We start from the raw sequence: 22,844 nt of genomic DNA, 5'->3' as shown, positions 1-22,844 counted from the left end.
ATCACGCTTTCTGTGAAGAAATTCCTCCTAATGTCCAACATAAACCTTTCCCAGGCACAGCACGAGACTATGTCTTCTTGTCCTGTCACTGGTTGCATGGGGAAAGAGGCAGACCCTCACCTGGCTACAATCTCCTTTCAGGTAGTCACAACACCATCCCTGAGGCTCCTCTTTTCCAATCTCAATCTCAACTCCCTCAGCTGCTCCTCATAATCTTGTCACAGGAGGCAGTTGTGTCCAGGCCTTACCTCCCTGCAAACACCATCCTTCCTGATATTATTTTAAAGCCTTAAAAAAAACCAAATCCAGTCTAATGGGATTTGCTTTTCCCATCACTCTCCACTACCCACCACTGCCACTTGCAAGCCACAGTCCCCTTCCTGTGTGGCTGGGGTCAACATCACATTGTGAGAAAACAAAGGTGAGGAAACAGGATCATGCAGGACGGGGTCATTTTAAAAAAGAGGAGGGGATATTTCAAACCTGTAAAGCAGGGATAAGGAGGGAGATGTGACCAGCGTAGTGATATAGGGGAGAGCAGAGCTCTGACATGTGCATGTCCACATCACAAAGAACAGTGTAGAGGACAGATAGTCTGGCACGTGCAGATGAAGTGTGGTTGAACCTCCATTGATGCCTCTCACGGTCTCCTTCCAAGCCTGCCTTTGTTGTTTTATCACTTCTATTTGGTAAACTCCTGAGGAGGCCTGTTGTTGTCTGAAGGAGAGAGACAGAGACATTAAGAATATTTGGGTGTGGAAGAAACACCCTCAAGAGAATCCAAAGAGCTTTTCTTGAGCAGCCCAGCAGCACCATAATGGAACTGTGACCCAAACCCTGGTTTGTGGAGGTGGAATTCAGTAGCAGCCTCATTCTTTGTGGGTGCATGAATTCTTCTCTGTCCCTGCTTATCTAGAAAGGATAGGAATTTTTGACCCAGGTCCAATCAGTATTGTGAATTACAGTAAGTCCTTCTTTATAACCATACCTCTCCCTTTATTCCTCCCCCTCCAACATGACTACAAGTTTTAATTTTTTTACAAGCTTGGAATAAAAAAGGGGTATAAAATGACTTTTTTGTGTTTAATGAGATCACACACCACAGCCAATATGCTGTCCAAGTACAAATGGGAAGTGTTCCAGATGCCTCCTGGACTTGTGGCCTCCTGCACCCCAAACCCACATGTCTGATCGTGTCCAGAAAAGCGTGTGCACAAATGCAGCCTGAAGTTAAGTGTACTTAAGTCACATGGTATGCTTTTCCATTAGAACTTCCTACAGTGTTAACACAAGGGTGACAGTCCCCATGGGGACGGAGTGCTGCTCCCTGGCTTGTGCTGAGTTCCCAGGGTTGGCAGCGCTGCCTGGAGAAGCCTGCTCCTGTCCCAGGCTAAGGGTTTGACAAATGTGTTTTAGCACGGCTCAGGATCCACACATCGAGCTCCTCCTGTGGCTGCTTCCCTGTGAGCAAAAGCCCCAAACAGCAGAGACTTTGACATAGAGTGCAGCACAGGGGCCTTTAAATAACAGCCTTTATTGCTCGTTGTTTGCACAGCCTCCTTGCAGAATAAAACATAAAGACAAAGCACACTGCAGGAAATGCTGATGCAGGCACCATCGCCTTGGCCTGACCTGCATTAAGAAGGCAAGACACAAGAATTTACAAGATGCACATCCAAAACACACTTGCACAGGTGACTAAATGGCAACAGCCTGTGCTTCCCAGAGCAGGACCATTCCTCTCCCTCTCCCAGACACTCATTTCCTGTTTAATTTGAAATGAATAGCAACTACGAGGGCAGAGCTGCACTGGAAGTCAGACAAGCTCTCCTCATATGAATAAATACAAATTCAGGTGCCAAACTTTGGACTCCAAAGAATTAAAACACAGCCACTGCACAAGGAACACATGACAGGAACAGCAGCACCACTATGCATAGGCCATGTTGATGTGTCCCTCCACGTTCCCAATTCTAAGAGCCATTCCCACATAGAATAAACTGGTTTGACTGAGGTGAACACTCTCAAAGGATCAGCAGAGATCACCTGCAGCCCAGAAAAAGCTGGACTGGATCAAGTTTGTTGGTGGTAATTTGTCCCAGCTGCTCAGGATTGTGTTCTCCAAGTGCTGACATTTACTTCAGCTCTAGTGGGTTTGAGAAGACCCTTCTCAGCCTCTTAGATGGTAGCTGAACCCTTCACTGTTTCCTTTCACAAGGCACCACAGGCTACATTAGAAGCAGCCCTGCTTAAATTGAGAAACTATTTTCCCTTTCCAGGAAAAAGTGATCAGAAAGTACATTCTCCAACTAAAAATGCATTTTTAATCTGTTTTGGTCTTGGATGACAAATATTTTTTACAGTTTTATAGGTAAGCTTTACAGAAAGAAGAAACAAATAAAGAAGACACCACAGCACAACACACACATGGAGAAACTCTGAATTAGTTAATCTAGCTGTTCTAAATTTACAGCTGTTTCTGAGGTTAGATCATTCACTAATGCCCCTCATATCACAATCCAATAAACTCCTTATTTCCAGCAGAGCACCTAACTGTGCAATTACCTGTTAGCTGTTTAACAAGACACATGATTTTAAATTAAACACTGATTTAAAGTGGTTTGCCGGACAGGCACAAGCATTACAGCTTTAATTGCTTTAGCTGAGTTGGGGTCTCAGCCTGTTTAAGACAACTGGGAGAAAGGGTCCCTGACCTCCTGCTAACAAAAGTGTCACGTCCACCTAGAAATTCACTGCAACAGTGTCTGCAACATTCCCTGCTTATTCCAGGAAGTCTTGACAGAGAAGGCTGAAAAACCAAGCTGCCAGTACTCACTGATAAAATGAGCCTTCTGTGAGTCCTGAAGGTTTATGTCCTGACATGATCCCATCGCCTGGCAGTGCTGTGCAGGGCCATCCAGCAGTTATCACATGAATGCAGAAGCCGTTTGCCAGACACCGAACACAAAGTGTGGTCCTGTACTTTAAGCAGCTCAGTACAGCTCTTTGAACATCCCACTGGGCAACCCCAAAAAGGGAGAAGCTGAACTAACAAGATGAATCCCACAGGCTGGAAACCTGGGAGCTTGTGCATTGAGTCTCTACACTGGGAACGGTCAGCATCAAACCTAGGTCGGTCTTAGTCTCCCTTCATTAAGAGGGAGAAGAAGTGTTGAAGAGCCACTGGCCTCCTCCAAGAGAGACCCTTTACAGATGCCTCCAGCTTGCTCTTAAGTGAACCTCATGGTGAAAATCAGGCACAGCCTGAAAGGCAGGTATGGCACCAACAGGTGGTGGTTTCAGCATCTTAATGTCTACTTAAGCCTTTCCAAGGTCAGCTGGGACTTAGCAAAGACAAGAAAGGGAGCAAATGAAATGAGGGCTCAGGCTAAAAGAAAAAAACAGACCTATATTTGCCGCCAATGCCCACACTCCTATTGGCACCATGGGGGGCATAGCAGAGAGCTCTTGACAGAGTTGAACACGGCAGCTCTGAGCAGCCTCCTGTGCTTTGGTGAACCATCTGAAACCACATGCTCTTCTGTCCTGGGAAAAAATATCTCACAAATCTAAACATGTGACCTCAAAGGGAAAAGCATTTATTATTAATGATACTGTTAGTGCTGTTTTCCCAACAGAATATGGAGATTAAGTAATAGGATCTGAAAACTAATTGTTCAGACTAAAGAGAAGACATACAGACACACAAACTTTGCAGTGACTTAAAACAGTTTAATGTAATTCCAAGACAAAGTGTGATTACATTTCTACACATATACAATATGCATATGTGAGTTGACAAATTCTGATTAATAACTCGTTTCACCTCAGAGACCGAAAAAATGATCAAAAAGAAACCGTGAATAACAAGCTATAACATAGTTCACCACAACGGGACCTCCTTTCTCACCCTACAGTTAGTAATATTACAATTAAAATAACTATATTCTTCTATAATGTATTTTCTGTTAAAATCATCTCATAAATTTACAATGCTATTATTAGTTTCCAAGACTAATATAAATTCACTCCATTTTTCTACAACGAAAATGATTATTAATTAGAAGCACACAACGTCATGATGAAAAACACAAGCATTTTTTTTTTAGTAGCAAGAACTTGATTGGTTAAGAATTAGTTTTCTTGTAAAACATTCTAAAGCCAAGTAAAATATCCATTCTTATAACATACCTATAATATGAGACTAAGGAATAGGTTACATATAGGTCTACAACACATCAGTTTGTTTTTGTTTTTTTCTTTTAAAAGAAGAAAGACGTATTACTAAAAGAAAAAAAAAGAAAAGGAAGAAGGAAAGAAAAAAAAGAAAACAGAAAGGGACAATTCACATTGGTAAAAAGCAGTACACAAGAAAATACTGTTGCACACAATAATTTTCACAAAGATTAACATGGATTAACACTCTTATTACAGAAACCGTACAGTGAAGGAACACAACAGCTCAGGGCTTTCGTGGGGTTACTGGGCTGAGATGATACTGTAGAGAAAGAACCACTTGTGATCCAGAGCCGGGGCAGGGGCATCTTTTCTCTTGCAATTACAATAACATTTTACAGCTCCCCCCCTCCCCCTTAACAATTTTGGTGCAGTGTATATTAACTTCCACTTTCCATCCAGAGTATGCTGGGCTTGTGGGCAGTCAAAAGGCATAAAATGTTCCCTCCATTTCACCCCTTTCGCATTTAAAAGGATTTTACAGTTAATAAAAAAATGTTTCACCCATTGGTTCATTTTTAACTACCCAAAATCTAGACCTTTCACCTTCCAAGATGCCCCTCCTTCTCTCTTTCTTGCTCCCTCTCTTTCTCTCTCACACACACTTCTTTATTAAAGCTATTAATGACACTTCCTCTCCTTTCAGAAATTGGATTTGGTATGAAATATACAGGCTACATTCTGGTTCTGCCCAAGTAGAATCTGGTACCCAAAACGCCTTGATTGCTTTGTTGGTGAAACATGGGATGTGGAGATCCTTTTTACACCTGAAATGGTTGTGCCCTGGAATATTTGTGGAAGTTTCATTTCAAGAAGAATACAGAGGAAAAAAAAAAAAGAAAACTAAAAAAATCAAACACATAGGGGGGAAAGTAAAGTCAGAAGTGTTGTATGCAACCACGTGAGGTGTGAGCGTTGCAGAAGCGCTTTTTTCCTTGTGAGGGCAGAGGTGCTATATGTAACCATCCAGATCCTACGGGATGTGCGTTGCCAGTGTTGGAAACCCCTTCTTGCCTAACAAGCTGCAAGCCAAAGTATTCTAGACTCTGGCTCCTTCGTTTGAGTGTGCTGGTGTTTGCAAGTCTGACTCGCTTCCGAGAGCACAGCAGACCGGGCAGGAGCCGGGGGGCAGCAAAGCCTGTGGATTGCGTGGGTGGCAGTGCCCAGTGAGGGAGGGTGAGCCTTTTCCAGCTGGCCCGAGTGCTGCTGACAGTCCTGGCTTGCTGAATGATACCTTATCGCTTTGGGAATGTGGCCAGCGGGGCGGGCACGGCCGCCCTCAGAGCGGTGGGGAGGGAGCAGGGGGCGGGTTGCGCTCCCCCTGCCCAGCGCTCCTGATGGCACTGCGAGCAGCACACGAGCCCCATGCAAAGCATCACCCGAGCAGCACAGGAGCCCCATGCAAAGCATCACCCGCCGCTCCTTTTCACTACCTCTGCTCTAAGCTGACTGATACAGCCCCGTCAGGCATGGTGGGAACACATAGGGAGCCCACCCGTGAGTACCCGAGCTCCACAGCCGAAGATGAGATGTACATTTACATATTTTTAAATGCCAGTTCCTGTACTTTCATAACCTCAAAGTACCATTTCGCCCAGGAGACATTTATACCTTGTTCGTTGTTTACCCGAGTGAAAGAACACAGAAGAAACTAGACAGGCTAAGTGAGACCAGGGAGTGGGCAATGTCATATATCAAAATGCAAAGTATGGGGTACCAGCAGCGGGCAAACATCATTAATGGCAACTGGCATGGGCTGAGAAAAGAGTTGACAAGGAGATGATCAGTGAACTTTGTATTTTGTTTACTGGTTTAAAACATTTCTGCGTGGTAAGCATCATTTGTAAAAAAGGGGTGAACAGATGAAAGCCAAATTACAGCATTGCCTCTGAGTGGCTCACACACCCACACCCACACCCACACACACACCCAGGCACACAAATACACCCCCAACCCCACCCCCGAAAATAAAACAGGCATTCATTAACTCAGGAATTAATCATTTGGCTAATGATTTATCAACAGTACAGTACAATCCTTCCTTTGAATATCCTTCATTCTCTTGATGTGGGTATCTTCATCCAGATGAGGATCCTACATAGAACAGTGAATTTCATGTTGTGATCCCTTTTTCAACCTAGGGAGGCCTGATAAAGCACATTATTAAAACAAGTGAACAAATAGCTTATCTGTTGAACTAAATCTTCAAAGCGGGTGGAGTGTTTTTTCGATCAGACTTTGGAATACAGTGGATTATTTCATCTCTGGACTGACTTTCCAACACTATGTTATATCTCAAAACAGAATATACATATTAAAAACACACTTTTCCATTCTTAAAGGGGGAAATTAAAAAGAGGCAGCTGTATTGAGTTTTTGAAGGTGTCACTTATAAACACAAGATTTCCCTTAAAAAGTACCAGTTTAAATGTAAACTATAAAACACTGTAATAACTATAAAATGTAACCAGAAAACTGTTAAGTAGCCACAGTCTATTATTCAGTTCATATTGGTTTAAAATGTGACTCATTAATTATCTTCTAGAAGGCCAAAGCATTTTACAGTAGCTATAAACATATATACTTACATGTGCATTTTAACATCACAATTGATTAAAATACATAAAAGAGTAATCTATTCCTTGGTTTATTTTTTTTTATTTTTAAAGATTCACTGTCTTCAGAATTCACTCAAGCAACAATGACCAGGGTGGGCATTTATCGCTATTCCGCCCCTGTGGAGTTCAGAGTCTTTGAATCAAAGTTCAAGCTGGCTACATGATTTCAAAAAGGCTAAAACCAGGATGAATGCCCACATTTGAGGTAATTATTGCCATTAGGTCACAGTTTGCGTAATGTAAGTGTATTTAAATCCTTCTTTTTAAAAAAACTAAGGTATCCCACAGTACCAGGGGATACCCTTTGAAGCAATCAGAATCCAGAATCCTGATCAGTGGGTTTGCTTCCAAAGGAGCCGGCAGCCCCAGAGCACAAGGCACTCCTGGGACAGCCACCAACCAGCCAAGAGCTCAGGCAAGCAAGCCTGTAACAAGCCATTTTTATTTTTTACTTTTTTTTTAAAGAAAAAGAAAACAGAAGGAAAATCAGAGGCGCCATAAAATAGATGGATAACATTTCTGATCAGAATTCCAGACTGAAGCTCTTCTATCTGTCTTACTCCTTTCCAAACAGTTCGCTAAAAAAAAAATAAAAATAATCAAAATACGCCAGCTTAAATGTTAGCTCTGTGCCAGCACCGCAAAAACTCCTTGGCTATGTTCTGAAAGTGGGATAAGGTTTTGATTTTGCTGAGCATTGTTGCCCCATTGCTTTCTGTTTCAAAGAGGACACCTTGTTTGAAAAGAAAGAAGGAAAAGAGGAAGAAACTGAGGAAGGGAGGGGAGAAAGGGAGGAGGGAAGGGAAGGAGAGAGGGAGAGAGAGAGAGGGAGGGAGGAAGGCAGGCAAGCAGGCAGGAAGGGAGGCAGGCAAGCAGAAAGGCAGGCAGGAAGGCAGGCAGAGAGGAAGGAAGGCAGGAAGGAAGGCAGGAAGAAAGGAAGGAAAGAAAGAAGGATAATCCCTGGCTGTCAGAAATACACACAAGTATTTACAAGGTTTGTGTGAATCTGCACACAGTTCCCCTCACAGCAAAAGAGTTAAGAACAGAGATGTCATGATATTTATCAGTGCAGTAAAAAATATCATTTTTGGAAAAAAATATACCTTTAGTATTGCCTTTCTTAGATTAACTATGATAAGCAAAAGATTAAAAACAAAAACTTTATCTTCAAACACACATGAATAGTCTGTTATAGCAGCACTGCTAAAACTGGAAGGACAAAGCTAACCCGTAAATGAGAAACAGGAGTTTCAAACCACAAATGCCGAACGCAAAGCCTCCTAGTATGCTTCCTAAGACTTCTGAAGAACCAAGCCAATCTACCATTCAAATTTCACTCTCAACACACACAAATGCTCTGAACCCACATCTTCCCACTAAAGTATTTGACACACACAGACCTCAGTTCAGTTTACCCCACACAGGTTCTCATACCACCACCTGCATCAGTAGCTCCTCACAGGTAACTGCTGCCTTGGGGGTCACTTCCAGTGATTAAGTTTGTCCCAGGGGAACAAGACAGCTTCAGCACAGAGCACTCAGCTGGCAGCACTCCCCAGACTTACTTCCAGGGACTGTCCCTGTGGTGGGTCTCCCTGTGTGTCTGGGGTGGGTGTGCGCGTGGTGGCATCATGGCAACACACACAGGTAAGGGGTGTTCCCAGGTGATGGGAAGGATGGACCATGGGGGTGGAGACCAGCCTGGAAAGCCCAGCACCTCTCATCCAACACGGTACTCCAGAAAGGAGCCTACACACAGCCTTTTACAACAGAACTGCCACCATCTCTTCAAGCATCGCTGTAAAATGGTATATTTCACTCTGCAGCCCATGGTGAAATCCTCACTGTCACCAGAGGCAGCTTTGTTAGAGTATGGCAGTGGGATAACCCCAGCAGCACAGATTCGTCTTCTCCCCCTTTTGTTTTGAGAGAGCAAAATGATTTGTAGGCAGAGAAGTGGGCTTTGAGAAATATGATGGGGACTCCTGAACTTCGGACACAGGCCCTTCTCACAGGAGCGCTGAGGGGTGTGATGTAGATGAGCGCCCAGGATCACAGATCAACTGCTTTGAAGCTCCCACAGCTAATGGGATCACAGCAGGGACAGTTATGCCAACAGGAAGAAGGAAAACAGTCCCTTCTCACATATTTCCATTGCCTATCCCCTGCAGACCTTGTGTACAGGTATCCAGGATCTGGCTGACAAGTGGCACTGCAGTTCTCTAGTGGGCTGACTGCCAAGCCATGGAAGAACACAAGTGTAAGTCCAACACCCTTGCCCAGCTGTGCCTGGGCCTGACTCTGGCATCACTGTTTGGGGTCCAACCCACAGAACAAACCCAGCATCCTAAATCCAGAGAAGGAGACACTACAGAAGCATGCAGAGCATCCAGAAGCTTATCCCCACTACACAGCTCACCATTTCAACACTGCATTGTTACCACTAAAACACTTAAAAATCAATGTGAAAAGAAAAACGTTTTTGACATCCCCTACAGTTTAGGATAGCAGCAATATTTAGTGTGAATTTCTCTGCTCATCAAGCTAGCTACTCAAAACAAATGACAGAAACTTGAGAGGGAGAGAGAAAAAGAAGGGAATGGAAAAATGGAGTTCATGGCGGATCCTCATTGCCTGGTGCTCATGACTCATGGCTTCATTTAATGTCTGGAGTAGGTGGGGGTCTCTTTCTCTCTTTCTTAAAAAAATAAAGTATCTTTGGTTAAAGAAAAAAAACAAGTTTATTGCCCTTCACATTTGCTAATGGAATTGCCTTCAAACTAAGCTAAAAGACACAATTCCTTGAAAGTATAAATAAAGGAAAAATGTCACAGTCAGAAGTGTCCCTTTCTTGGAATGTTTTATATATTGTGACAAAACTACTAGAGAAAGAGAGAGAGAAAGAGACCTGCCAAGGCCCAATTTGTTGGGTACAAGCAGGTAAAACTCTGCTGAGGAAGATGCAATTGCATTTGCTCTCTCAAATGACTGGATTTGACCAGTCATTTGGACACCCAAGTGTTTCCATTGGGTTTTCCAATCTGTTCATGTTGACAGTTCTCTCCTCACCCTCCTGCATTCTGGCTTCACAGCAGGAAATTGAACATCCACCTCTGGGAGAGGCAATGTCTGTGCTTCCTTCTGCTTCCTGCACAAGAGGAATGCAAGACAAGATGATGGAGAAAAGGACCACTTTTTCACTCTGCCAGCCATAAGCCACCCATAAAACTTCCAGTATTTAAACATTCGCCTCCCCCCTCAAATTTCCATGCCATCTGCCCCATGCACGTGAGGAACACCAACTGAACCAAACCATGCCAATCTCATTGCCTCTACAAAGGATTCTGCAAACAAAACAAGCTGGCTGTTATGTATGTGATACTGACAGCATGCAAAGCTTTTGCTTCCTCTGCTGAAATGACTGTTTCCCCTATGACTAACCACACCTTTACTCATACAATGTTTTTGTACAGGTGTGAGGGAGATGTTGCTCAGCTCCCTCATACCCACCAGAAAACACAGCTCTCACAGTGTTTCACCATCAAAGCAATTTGATGGCTGTGCATCTCTTGCAATCAGCACCCCATCACCACGATCATCTGACCACCTACAGCTGGAGGACCAGCAGCTCCAGGATGGACAATGTGACAAAGTGGCTCCTCTGACATGCACTGCACCCCTTCTCACTGCCAGCCTGTGCTGTTGTAACAGCTCCACTGCCAAAAGTCCCCCCAAATCAGATCTGAACCCACGTGGGAGAGCAGGTCAGAAGGGAACACAGAGAAAATGCAATTAGTACAAGTAAAACATTACTGTGATTGAGATTGCAACCTTCCATGTTTTGCTGGTCCTAGACTAGAGGAGCACATAAACAAGTATTTAACTGGAAGAGTTTAAGTCTGTTCCTCAGAAAAAGCACACAAGTGCATGATTAACTTTCAGTCTCTGCTGAAGTCCTGTAATTTTTTAAATGGAATTTAAATTCAATCACTGCTTCCCCCTATTCTAACAGAGCAGGTGATGCAAATGAATCCACAAATATCTAAACTGTAGAAACCAGAAAAGCTTTAACAAAATTTCACAACAAATAATTATAAAAGGGAAAACCTACATCAGGAACAAACAACAACAGGAAAAAAAATCAAACCAAGCATCCTGGCCCTGTGGACATCTAACCAACCTTCAGTGAGAGTGGAAGAGCAGGTGAGGAACACTGCCTTCCCTGCAGCCATGCTTTACCCAGCTGATGCCATCTGTGTGCACCAGTGTGCTTTATCCAGTGACGGGACCGAGAGCTGCTGCTGTGGCCACTTCAATACCCCTGTTTCTGGAGAGCCATCTGCTTTCTCCCTTAGGAAAACAAACCCTTAACATGTAGTGTGGCCTCTGGCTCATCAACAGGGCCCGATGATCATGGCCTGGAGCACAAATAAGTCCTAATCTTATATAAATGTCCTATCAAACTAAGTGATGGGGAGCTGGATTCTGGTGCACCAAAGTCCCTGCCTGCCTTTGATCCAGCTCTCCTGACAGATCATTATGTTACCTGCTGTCTGGTTTTGGCCTCTGAATGAATGCCTCTGGACTTATTCTGAAATGCAGATGTGACCCAGAGGATAACTCCTGTTTCTCAACACTGTAACCACTCTCACTGAGTGGCCCCATTCCCCCCAAGTTAGTGACAGAGTCTTCATCCTCAGAATAATTTTGTTTCTCTTTTCTCCTGCAGTTCTCAAATCACAGCAACCCTTCCAATGCCACTGATGAAGAGAAATAAAATTAAGAACAGTAACAACAATACTAAGAGAAAAACCCCCACAAAGTTTAAGGAATGCGTGTGCAATTAAAACCCAGAGTAAAATACAATAATAATAAAGTAATAATCATAATCATAACAACCATACAATAAAATAACATTATCTTTCCTTTTTATGACATAAGCAGCATGATGCTCTCACTCACGAACTGGTGGGAGAGGAGAGGAATGCAAGAGAGAGAGAGAGAGAGAGAGAGCAGGGCTTTATGTTCCTGCCTCAAGACAAAAGGGGACAGGTTGTCTTTCCAAAGGAAGCGGGGTAAGGTGCATAGGCTGCTGGGAGATTGCATCCTCATCTACAGTATATTGAGCTGGAATGAAGGATAGGCAGGAGAAGAAAATTGTGCAAGAGTAGTCCAGGAACCAGAGCTGGAAACCAGGGAGGTTATTTGGTGATTTGCCAGAAGACAACAGCCTTGTTGAACAGCCTATGCCTTGTGGGATCCCTTCTTCCTCCAGGCCAGCCAAGCACTTACCACAAGACAGTGTATTTGTGCTTGTCTTTCTGTCAGCTTTTCCAACCTAAGAAAGCCTTCTTCTTCACTTCCACTCAGGGAAACCATCCCACACCACCCTGCCAATGAACCTGCTATTTTCCAGCATCTTGCAAAATACCTCAGTACTTCATGCTGTAGTTACAGGGAAATGTAGAGTGGAGCTGAGCAGCCACATAGACTTGAGCTTTCATGGAAACATTCTACCAAACTCCTTTCTCTCCTTCCTCTCAGGACATCCACAGGCATGGGTACTCTAGAGACATTTTCAAGTACTGCTGCACCACTGCAACTGCCACTACCAGGGAAACTCCCCTCTGAACCAAACCAACTACAGGAAAGGCTCCCTTTAGAAACTGTTGGAAAACAAGACAACCACGTAGCGTTCCTTGGTGTGGAGGACCACAGGGCCACCATTCCAGGGTCACTCTGCCACTGCAGGCAGTCTTTCGGGGTGTAGGGGAGAAGAGAGGAGGGAGGCACACAGTGTCACAGCTATGTTAGAGTGGGTAAGGCTCAATGTATTAAAACACTCTTTTCACTTAAGAAACCTGAGATTGACTCTCTCAACTGAATTTTCTCATGCTTGCTTTGGGACTCCAGCCCTTTCCTGATCCCTTCCCATCAATAAACACAGTGAGAGATGTTGGCAACAACTAGTGTTTCCCCCTTTCGAGGGCTAAAGTTTTGTACCCATTTCAGACACACAACCAGGACAACCTGATGATGAGGGCGAACGCTGTCCTCCCACTCCACTGAGAACATCGTCAAACTGCAGAATGAGAATTCAGTTTCTGGGGAGGAAACCTGCTATTTCAACAGGACAGAAACAGACCAGTCCAGAAACTAATCCCTGGCAGCTACCCTGGGTCTCACAACTAACCCAGTCACTTCCAGCCCATACAGTGCTCGACAAAACACTCACTCAGTTATACACACTTCTGACCTCAATGAGCCTTCCCAACACCTTGCCAAGTGAGCTAAGATTGACGACGTGGGAAAAAGAAAAACCAACACCACCAGCAGAAGGAGAAAATCAGCAGTTACAACCTTAAAGAAAAAAAACAAGAAAAAAAAAGAGCTGAGAGTAAATTCGACTAGCCTCAGTCAGTTTCTAGGAGTACCAGTGGAAGTAAACCCTTAAACCGCATCTGTAGTTTGGTAAGGCACTACGAGGGAATGATGTAAAACTAAGACTGTGACAGTTGCAATGGCTGTGCCGAGGAACACACCACAGAGAGAAGGCAGCATCTGCACACACACACACACACACACACACACGTACGTACATACCTGGACAATCACATGTGTTACATGCCTATGTTATATCACTTTTCTTTGTGCAATCACATTGAGGAATAGTCTATTGGTATCGTTGAAGTTCAACACAAAAGAGTAAAGAGGGGTATGACCTGTATAGTGCTACATTCTACCGGGGTTGGGGCAGAGGGCTGGGGGAAGCTAAAATGTCTCCTCCTATACTAAAACGGTTAGGGATTAAAAGGAACATTTCAAAATAATAATAAAAAAGCAACGGAAATCCAACATACATTATTACAGATCTTGTTTAGGAACAGCATTTCTCAGGGATTTATCCAGTGTGTTCAAGAAAAGGGAGAAACACCCCCATTGCTTCTGCTCTCGACCAGTGCTGCATGGCCTGGTTTGCCTCAATATGTTTAAATGTAGCAGTGTTAGGTCCGAATTTAGTGCACTGGGACAACATTTTCTCCTCCTACCTCAGCCTTCCTTACTCACTTTCTTTTTCCATTAAAAATCCCCCCAAACCTGTGTATACTTTGGGATACAAAAACTATTGCAAAAACGGGGTATAAACCCTTTGAAAAGCTGGATAAATCCCTAATCCATATACCTATAGGATTAAAAACCTAATGAATTTCATTTTAGGTGTTTTGGACAACAAATTTCTAAATGTAGCTCACTATTGGATGAAAATAACCTTTAAAAGTCTGTTGGTGAAGTTCTTCAAAAGTAAAGACCCGCTGGAGGGTCCTTCTGCTTCTCTCTTTCTCTCTAGTTTGGTGCAGAATGGTTGTTTTATTGTGGTTTGTTTTTTTTCTGTTCTTTTTATCCATTTTCTTTTTTTTTTAAATAAAAATTGTAGAATTGGTTCTCCCCCTTCTTTCCTCTTTTTCTTTTCTTCCTTAAAGTCTCCTTCGTTCAAGTTTCATGCGAGCCTCCCATTGCATTGTTAGTTTGTCATGTTCTTCGATACAAAAGCGGCTGCCTCACTCCCCCCAGGATGGGTGCGTCTCTTGCTCTTTATTCCAGTGTTTAGATGTAAGGGTACTGGTTGACCTTGGTGGGGCTCAATGGGTATCCAGTGTAGACTGTAGAGGCTGGAGAAGCACTGATATAGGTCTGGTGGGCAAATTGAGCCTGGTACTGGCTCGGGTGGATGGTGGGTGAGGGCAGGACGCGCGGGCCCATGCTGACGGGGACCTGGTGGACGATGCTGGCGGGGTAAGTGGTGTGCTGCACCGCGTGCCGTGCAGACCCTTGGGAGGCCACCAGGTGCGCGACGGTGCCCGTGGAGCCCAGGGCGGTGGGGGCGGTGTATGTGTACAGGTGGGGCTGGGTGGGCAGGTGAGCAGCGGCAGCCGCAGCCAAGTGGGGATGAACTGTACCATGGCTGGGACTATTGTGCGGGAAAGAGTACGGGGCCTGAGCTATCGTTGGAGTGATGTAGGCTTGCTGTCTCCGGTGACTCCCTGTGCGGTCAGTCGCGATGTGCTGCTGTGCCTGGATAAAGAGCAACAGTGATAAGCAGTTACAACACAAGAGATGGCTCTTCACCTCCTCAGTAGTACCTGGGAACCTCCCTGCAACACCAGGGGAAGTCTCTTGTGTTCCTCCTGACACTCAGCATCACCAGTCTTCCCTTGGGAATGGGTGACAGCAATGAGTCCCTCACAATCCTACATTTCATACACTACACCTGTAGTTTCATACATTGACCAAAATGGCTTCCAAAAGGTCAACAAGTCCCTCAGTTTGAGCTACAAGCTGTTGACACAGCTATCACAAAGACACAGACTTGGATGCCCAGCTCCCAAGAACATCTTCCACAAGTCCAGTTGCTCATGCAAACATGGTTTTTGTTACTGAACTCTCTGCTGACAAAATGTGCTGTGCAGATAGCTCAGGGGAATGAAATTGCCTCACTATGTGTGGTACAGGCAATTTATTTTTGCTCAGTTTGGGTGTTTGCAGTTAATAATTTCCTTGGTGAGTAAAAATAACGATGTTATTTTTTAAAAATATAGCCCTCAGTTTGATCAGATCCTGCAGGTGCCTGGTGGCCTCATGTAACGGGCTATAATTACTTGAGAACAGGCAACTTCTTGCAGTGGGATGGGAGCAATGCAATATTTTTTTCTAGGGATTTTCTAAGTTGTTTTCTTGCATTGCACATGTAAGGAGCTTTCCCTGTCATTTGTAGTCAGTACTAAATTGCCAATAAAGTAGGAATTAAAAGGCAAGAAGGAAAATGCTCCATGCTATTTCTATCTATTCTTTTCAACCCTTCTCACCCTCTTTGTAAGCGGCCCCTGCGCTGTCATTGTGGTCTGAAATGCGGCAGCCACACTGCTCCCCAACTGTTGCAAACACCATCTTGCCTGCTTCTTCCATTTTCACGCACTTTTATTTCAAATTTTGTTCACATTTTTAAATTTCATCTGCATTTTGAGGGGGAAGGGACATTCTTCTCCACCAAATTATTTTTCTTTTTAAAAAACAGTTCTGTTCATCCACCTCTGGATGCAAGCAAGGACTGTTCTTCAAGCTTTCCAGACTTTCTCTTTTTGAAACATTCGCAACTGTGCTGTAACCTCCCTACCCTACTCTTGTTACCTCATCTTGGGGAAGACAGAGGTCCCAAGTGCAGCATGTGAAAAGGCCATTATTTACTGAAGCTCCCAGGGAACTGTGGCTGTTCTAATCACAGACTGTGAAACACTTGGAGAGCTGCATGCTGCCAAGAAATGGGATTTGCCCAGATCACAGTCCAGGTTTATCATGGGATGGATCAAACTCCTAAGTCATGTATACACATGATGAGGTCATATGCTCAGTGACGTCATGTATATGCACAGAGGCTTTGCTTTGACTTCTCTTCCAATCCTACAGCTGGGCTGATGCACTTCACTTGGAAGATACTCTCTCCATGGTTACCTATAGCTAAAGAGAATTCAGTCCTTCCTATGTGCTTCTGCTCAACTCCATTGTAGCTCAGCACTGCACTTCCCTCTCACGTTATTCCCACTCATACTGTTAGACCATCTGACTTCAGAACACATGATAAGAGTATCACCATTCATGGGTGTGATCTGCACCACCTCTGCTGCCTGAGCTGGAAGATCTGCAGTCAAGTAGAAACATGTTAATCAAATTCAACATGGGCCCCAACTATCACTAAACTGGAATGGGACAGCCAGTGCTGGAGGAGCAGTAGGTACCAGCTGGATGATGCATCACCAAAATCGGTCTCAGTTGACTTACCTGACTTAGATTAAGAGGCTGCTGCTGCTGGAAATGTGCTCCTGGTCGCTGCTGCCTATAGGCAACGGCTCCAGACGAGCTCCCTGAAGAGTGACCGCTGGTGGAGGTCACGGTGCTGGAGGACTTGGACTTGTAGGAGGATGAGTGGTGACTGGTGGTGACTGTGCCAGGAAAGGAAACACATTTGTAGCTTACATCACATCCTTTAATTGCTCACCCTACCTTTTCCTCACTGAGTCTCCTCCAGAGTGGCTTTTCGGAGGAGACATACAACAGTAGAGTAAGAAAACTGTTTCTCTTAATTAACAGAACACCTCAGCAGTGCTTTGTATACAAGACCAGCCTGTTATCCTAGAGGTAGACAAGCAGACCTGATAACTGGACCCAAAGCAGACCTGGAAAAGGCTTTATAGATCCTTCAGAAGTGCAAGAAACTGTTCTGCCAGCAGAACTGTACAACGCAGGTACAAATCTCAAGGAGAGGAAGGAAGTACGGTGTGCACAGCATAAAAATGCCCTGCCTTGCCTAATGTCAGGGTGAGTGGGAAGGGAAGGAGAAGGTGCTAGTGGGGAGCTCACCCTTTGAGCCTTTGTGTTCACCAGCAGTGCATCAAAAGCCAGGACTGCCAAGTAGCTCAGTCAATTGCTTCAGGCCAGACTTCCACCATAAACCCCTTTTCAACACACTGTACTATCTAGCATTGCAGAGGTTTTGGATGAGGAAACCTCATCAGTCCATAATGAAGATCCTGGGGAAATGTTCTTCCCAGAGAAGTCAACAAGTCTGGATGAAAATTCACATGCGTTTTCAATCTCTTACTCATTTTAAAATACACCTATGGAAATGCAAGGCAGCAAAGGTTCACACTTGCATTTGGGAGCCTTTCATGTTAAATGTTGAACTAAGGGCTGCATTCTGTTCTTGGGTCTATAAAGAACTAACTGGGACTGACACTTGCCCCTGCGGCTCCCAAGTGAACCAGGGCACATAAATAATGCAATATGGCTCTCAAGAACAGGTGTGTCACTTGAGAGAAGGGCAGGAGCATGTTTGGGGTTTTTTTGGAAAACAAAACAACAAACAAGCAAACAAAATGAAACTGAACAATGAGATTCTTCCAAGATAAATCATTTATTTCTTACTAATTTTCTTGATGGAAGAGGTGCAATTTACCTGGTGCCAGGCTATCGCACTCTACCAACACCTCACTGGCCTGGGTTTTCAGTGGTGGCACGATGATCGTTCGGGGGTTCCCACTGCAGTGAGTCTCTGGAACCCCTTTGGTGTCGTAGCTGTTCCCGTTATTCTGCCCTGCGCGATGTTGCACAGCATAAGGGCTGTTGTTGCTGGAGGAATCAGAGTAGGGGGAGTCATGCACGGTGACACAGCTGATGACATTCTTCCTTTGCTTGGACAAGGTGCTGAAACACAAGCAGACAAGTGGAAAGAGTGAATAGGCAATGATCACCTTGAAACCACTAGAAGACTCTGCCTGTGGCAGACTAGCTCTATAAAAGCAAAGCACACCCTTCAGTCCTGCGCCAGAGAGAGGCTGCTTAAGCCAAATCCCAGGCTTCAAAACTCACTCGTTACTATTCCAGGAAAGCCCTCATGGAGGTCAAGGAGTGAGTAAGACATTGTAGATAGATCTTATATTCACACTGCTTAGAATAGTACTGAACCAGACTGACAGATTTATTTTCAGGCTGCTTTTTATGTATGTGTGCAGTAGAAGCCCAGCAATTATACTATGCTTTGTTGCGAGTCTCACCACCCACACAAAAACGTGGCGGTTTCTCCCAGCCTTTCAGCAATGATTTAATAATAGATGCTATGACTTTTCATGCTTAAATTCCATGAATTTACAAAATACACTCAATTCTATTTACTAATATGGTACAATGGGCACATATTCTCAATAAGCATCAGAAAATGAGGAACGAAGGACAAAGAAATGGGCAAAGTATGTAATGCTTTTGATTTTCTTTCCTTTCTCTGAATAGGCACCGGGCCTTCTGACTAGTGTGGAATATCAAGGTTCTGCTGCAGTTAATCTATCTATGACATCAAAAAAGTGATTAAAAAAGAACATCACCACTTCCAAGATTAGTGCTAGAAGTTCATTAGACTAGACTGCATGAGTACGATTGGGATTTGCTCTGCTATTGTGTCTAATTATTCCTGATGGTTTCTCCTTCCTGTTATGAGCTTGTTTAGGGAGAAAAAGAGAGTGAGAAAGAGGAGGGAGGAAGGGGGATGGTGAAGATTTGCTTAAATGGCTCACATCCTTGACAGTGCACAGACCTTGACTACAGAAAATAGCTGTTATGTTTCACTGATTGCATTATGTTGTTATGGCAACTGAAGTTTTTAAAATGATGAAAAGAAATGGATAGCACATAAAAAGCTAAGTAATTAGGCTTAATGGTGGAAACAACCCCAACAGGAACAGAAATGCCATGGAGATAAAGGAATCTTAACTTCTTGAGTGTGCACTTGAAACAGAGAAAGATCTCTTTCCCATAGTGTCCTCTCCGTTCTCTCACTCTGCCTAGTTCAGTCAAGGGAACAACTGAAAAATCCAGTCTGAGTCTGTGATGAAGCTGTTTGTTCTCTATTCTCAGCATTGCTTCTTTCCCAAGGAAAGGTGGAGCAGACACTGAGAACAGTTTCCTTCCAAGGACATTGTTTGTCTTATTTATTTTTCGCAGTACTAAAGGAGCACCAGTGGATTCCCTTCAACTTGTCTGATCCAAAGTCTCTCTGTCAGCGCTCACAAACTGCAACTCATCTCCTCGCTACCCAGACTTGGGATTGAAAAACTATTATCTTTTCCTTTAAAGAATGCCTTGGGGTGGTGCATTCAAAAACAAGTTATCATCACACAGACCTTCTATGGGCTATCATCACAGGATCCTGGTGTGCCTCAAGGAGGACACAAGACCATGTTGTTCTACTCACAGTGAAAAACATGTCTCGAGAGGCCTCTGCTATCCTAAACCATTGTCACTTGAAGCAGGGCAGATGACAGAGAAGGAGGGGGAGCTATTGCATGACAATCTGGAATTGGAAAGCAACCCTTCCAGGAGCAGGGATGTGTCAACAGGAAAGATGTACAACAGTATACTCTCATATTCTGGCTTTTCACAAGAAGCTGCAGAGCTCTGGATTAGAAATGGAAAGAACAACAGCATATCTGAGATGGACAACGACTGTATATGAAGAAAGATGTAGCAGTTTGGATATGCTGCTAAGAAAGAGGAATATTAAGCCAATAAAAATGACTAATATTGCATCAATATTCCCCTCTCCATCAGTAGAAAGGCCTGTAATCACACATTTATGAGTATCCACGCTGCTTGCCCTTTGCAGCTACCCTTGGCTGCCAGTTGGGAAGAAAGATATATTCTTTATCTCTGACAGTTATTACATTTTATAAAGAAAAATCAAGTCACTAAAGAGTTTTGTGACAACTGATAAGGTCTAACTGTTCTTTTACAGTCCCTTCCTTACATAAGTGGCTGAGCTGCTGAACTGGAAATACCTGCTCTCAACTGACACTTGACATGAGAAAGTTGAGCTGTAGAACTGAAAGGGTAATTTTCTGTGTAATCTGTGCTATTTATTGTTTTAGAATGGGCATATTTTTCACCACCTTGAATGAGGGCTTGACAAAGCAGGGACCATGAGAAGTTTTCTCCTTCAAAGTGTTAAAGCTCCTTCGTTACAATAAGAAATTCAAGTATAACTGTTTGCTTAAACAAGTAAGTGACCCCAAACCCAAACTTTTCCAGAGAAAGGGACTGTAGCAGGTTTTTAAACTCATGGATTGGAACCTGAAAAGGACCAGAGCTATGGTCCTGCCAGGCCTTACGCAAGTGCTCAGCAGAACTAATATGTGTCATCTCCCAAAGTCAACTGCACTATTCCAGTAACAGAGCTAAATCCTATGGGTAAATATTTGCAGGATTAGGGCCCAAGTGATCAGCCTCTCAATTCATCAGGCTGCATCATTTCAAGCACACGAGGAGCCCCATTGAAAGCAGCTGGATTTCTCTCTTTAGGAAAGATAACAACTGCAGTTAATGTTACAGCAGGCAGAGAAGTCAGCTGGGACTAATCACACACACATAGAGCTCAGCACCTGCTGTACCACAGCCTGGCCCAAAGAAAAAGGGTGGGAATTTCAAAAACATCCCAACTCATGCTGAAATCAGCTGATTCACAGGCCTAAAGATACACATTAACCCAAAATGGAGGCTTTTGAAAATTCAGCCCAGCAGTTAGTATTCCTCCTACTCAAAGCCTTCTTGCCAGCCAGCAGCTCCTCCTTCCAGCTCCCTCTAAGGACTGAGCTGCTCTGTCCACAGTAACCCAGGAGTTATTTGTGTGAGGTCCAGATTAATGTATTGCCTTCCCTGCCCACAAACTATGAAGACTGAGAGTTTTTACCTGTTGACATAGCACTTGCCTACTCAGCAACTTACTGTATTCCTATAACTCAGCCACAGCTTTTGGGGATGTTGGTGCTTACACAGAAAAATACTATTAAAAGTCTTGTCCCCTTCCTATTAAGCTCACTCCAAGCCTGGTAATTGCTTTCCTCCTGCAAGCACAGTAGTGGCAGCACATGTGATTTAGTAGTTTTGGGAGTCGGTTTGTGTTCCTGGTCAGCTTGTGTGTCTGTCTGCATTATGTGGGTAGGTGTATTTTAATTCTCCAGAAGAGGGAGGGGAGGGAAGATTACTGAACTGACAGTGAATCCATCTACACAGAATGAAAAGCACTAATCCAAGAAGGCTTTTTAACCCTTACTGCCTGGAATTGTGTCCTCCCTTTCAGAACAGCAGCTGATAAAATATGCATTGCTTTGTACGTTTATTTTTAGAGTAGTATTCTATTCCCACCTCATCCTGAAGTGCTTGTCCTCAAACTTGGACACAAAAACCCCCCTGTGTCTGTCCAATGTGCAGACACAGAGAGTGACCATGCCTTTGAATAAGTAGAAGCAGGTCTTGGAGATGGCTCTCCAATATATACCACCCTCTTGAGTGCACAGCAGAGACAAGACATGGGGCCCTGTTCTCCTTCAGCAAGGAAAAGTCTGCTATAGGAAAGGGAAGATAGTTTGTGCACAGGCACAAGACAAGAAATTAAGGTGGGCATCTGATAATGGAAAGGTGCTGAAGGCAGATCTTGATAACAAAATATGAGGGGAAATTAAGGAAAGGAAGATGCTGAATTAGGTGTTAAAACAATGTTGAAACCACCACAATAGCCAAGGACAGGGACAACAACTCATAACAATGCAAGTTGAGATGATTTCTGCTTGCTGAAGGCCCAGCCCAAGAGCTCAGTATGCGACAGCACTGCACGAACAGGGTAATTTTTTTCCCTGAATACCTTGAGATACACCAGAATCACAGAAAGAATAAATGGTACCTAATGGGGGCAATTCTTCAGTGTGTGGCTCACCCCAAGGACTACAAAGCTTTCAGTGGGGCTGACCCTGTAGCAACACAGTCTTTACAGCTCTCAAGGTCACCAACTTGGCCTTCCAGTTTGAATGATGAAGGCAGCCATCACACAAGAGTGCTTTGGAACTGGACTGTATATTACACCAGGGTACATTAGCTTTACTTCACATTACAACAACTCTATTCCAGGTCTCTGAAAACTTAGTAATATGCAACCTTTTGAGTTTGCTGCTTCAAAATAATCCACCAATTGCAGAAAAGTATACTCAGCCAACAAAAACTCACACTACAATTGCAATTGTTCTCTTCATGTTGAAATCTTAAGCCTTGCATAGCTCAGCGTTGAGAACACGCCCCTCTCTCTTCAGCTCAACCTCCATCCTGACCTGTTCATCTGCTTTCACCTTCTTTGTGAATTTGTGATGGTAAGAAATATTTATCAAGTACTACAATGAGGCCATTTTATTAGGCTATACAGCATGTGCTGTAGCTATTTAAGTCAAATATACTGAATTGCTGAGTAGGTTGCAAAGGTCCTGCTGCTGAGTGTTTGCTGTCAGAGCTACTGTCTATCTCTGTTATTTTAAATATTAGTTGCATGTCACGTCGGTGTGTCTTCTGGAGATGGAAGGCAGCAATCTTTTTACCAGATGACTGTGGTTAGTCAATGTATTGCTA

The 22,844-nt window shown here is 43.9% G+C and overlaps 1 protein-coding gene across 5 annotated transcripts in view; it reads right to left on the bottom strand.

Moving 5' to 3' along the window:
• Positions 1-3,717: 3,717 nt before the first annotated feature.
• Positions 3,718-22,844, bottom strand: part of HIPK2 (homeodomain interacting protein kinase 2) — a 140,868-nt gene continuing 121,741 nt past the window's right edge. For all 5 annotated transcript variants that reach the window (XM_071551090.1, XM_071551094.1, XM_071551091.1 and 2 more), the window contains exons 13-15: positions 17,863-18,110; positions 16,689-16,849; positions 3,718-14,927 (exon numbers count right to left, since the gene is read on the bottom strand). In XM_071551090.1, the coding sequence (XP_071407191.1) occupies positions 14,460-14,927; positions 16,689-16,849; positions 17,863-18,110 (877 nt within the window). In that variant the 3' untranslated portion in view covers positions 3,718-14,459. The remainder of the gene's footprint in view (positions 14,928-16,688; positions 16,850-17,862; positions 18,111-22,844) is intronic.

Source organism: Pithys albifrons, chromosome 3 (genome assembly GCF_047495875.1).
Source record: "Pithys albifrons albifrons isolate INPA30051 chromosome 3, PitAlb_v1, whole genome shotgun sequence".
NCBI classification, from domain to species: Eukaryota; Metazoa; Chordata; class Aves; order Passeriformes; family Thamnophilidae; genus Pithys; species Pithys albifrons.
The sequence above is the reverse complement of the archived record's forward strand: the minus strand, read 5'-3'. Positions and strand labels throughout refer to the sequence as shown.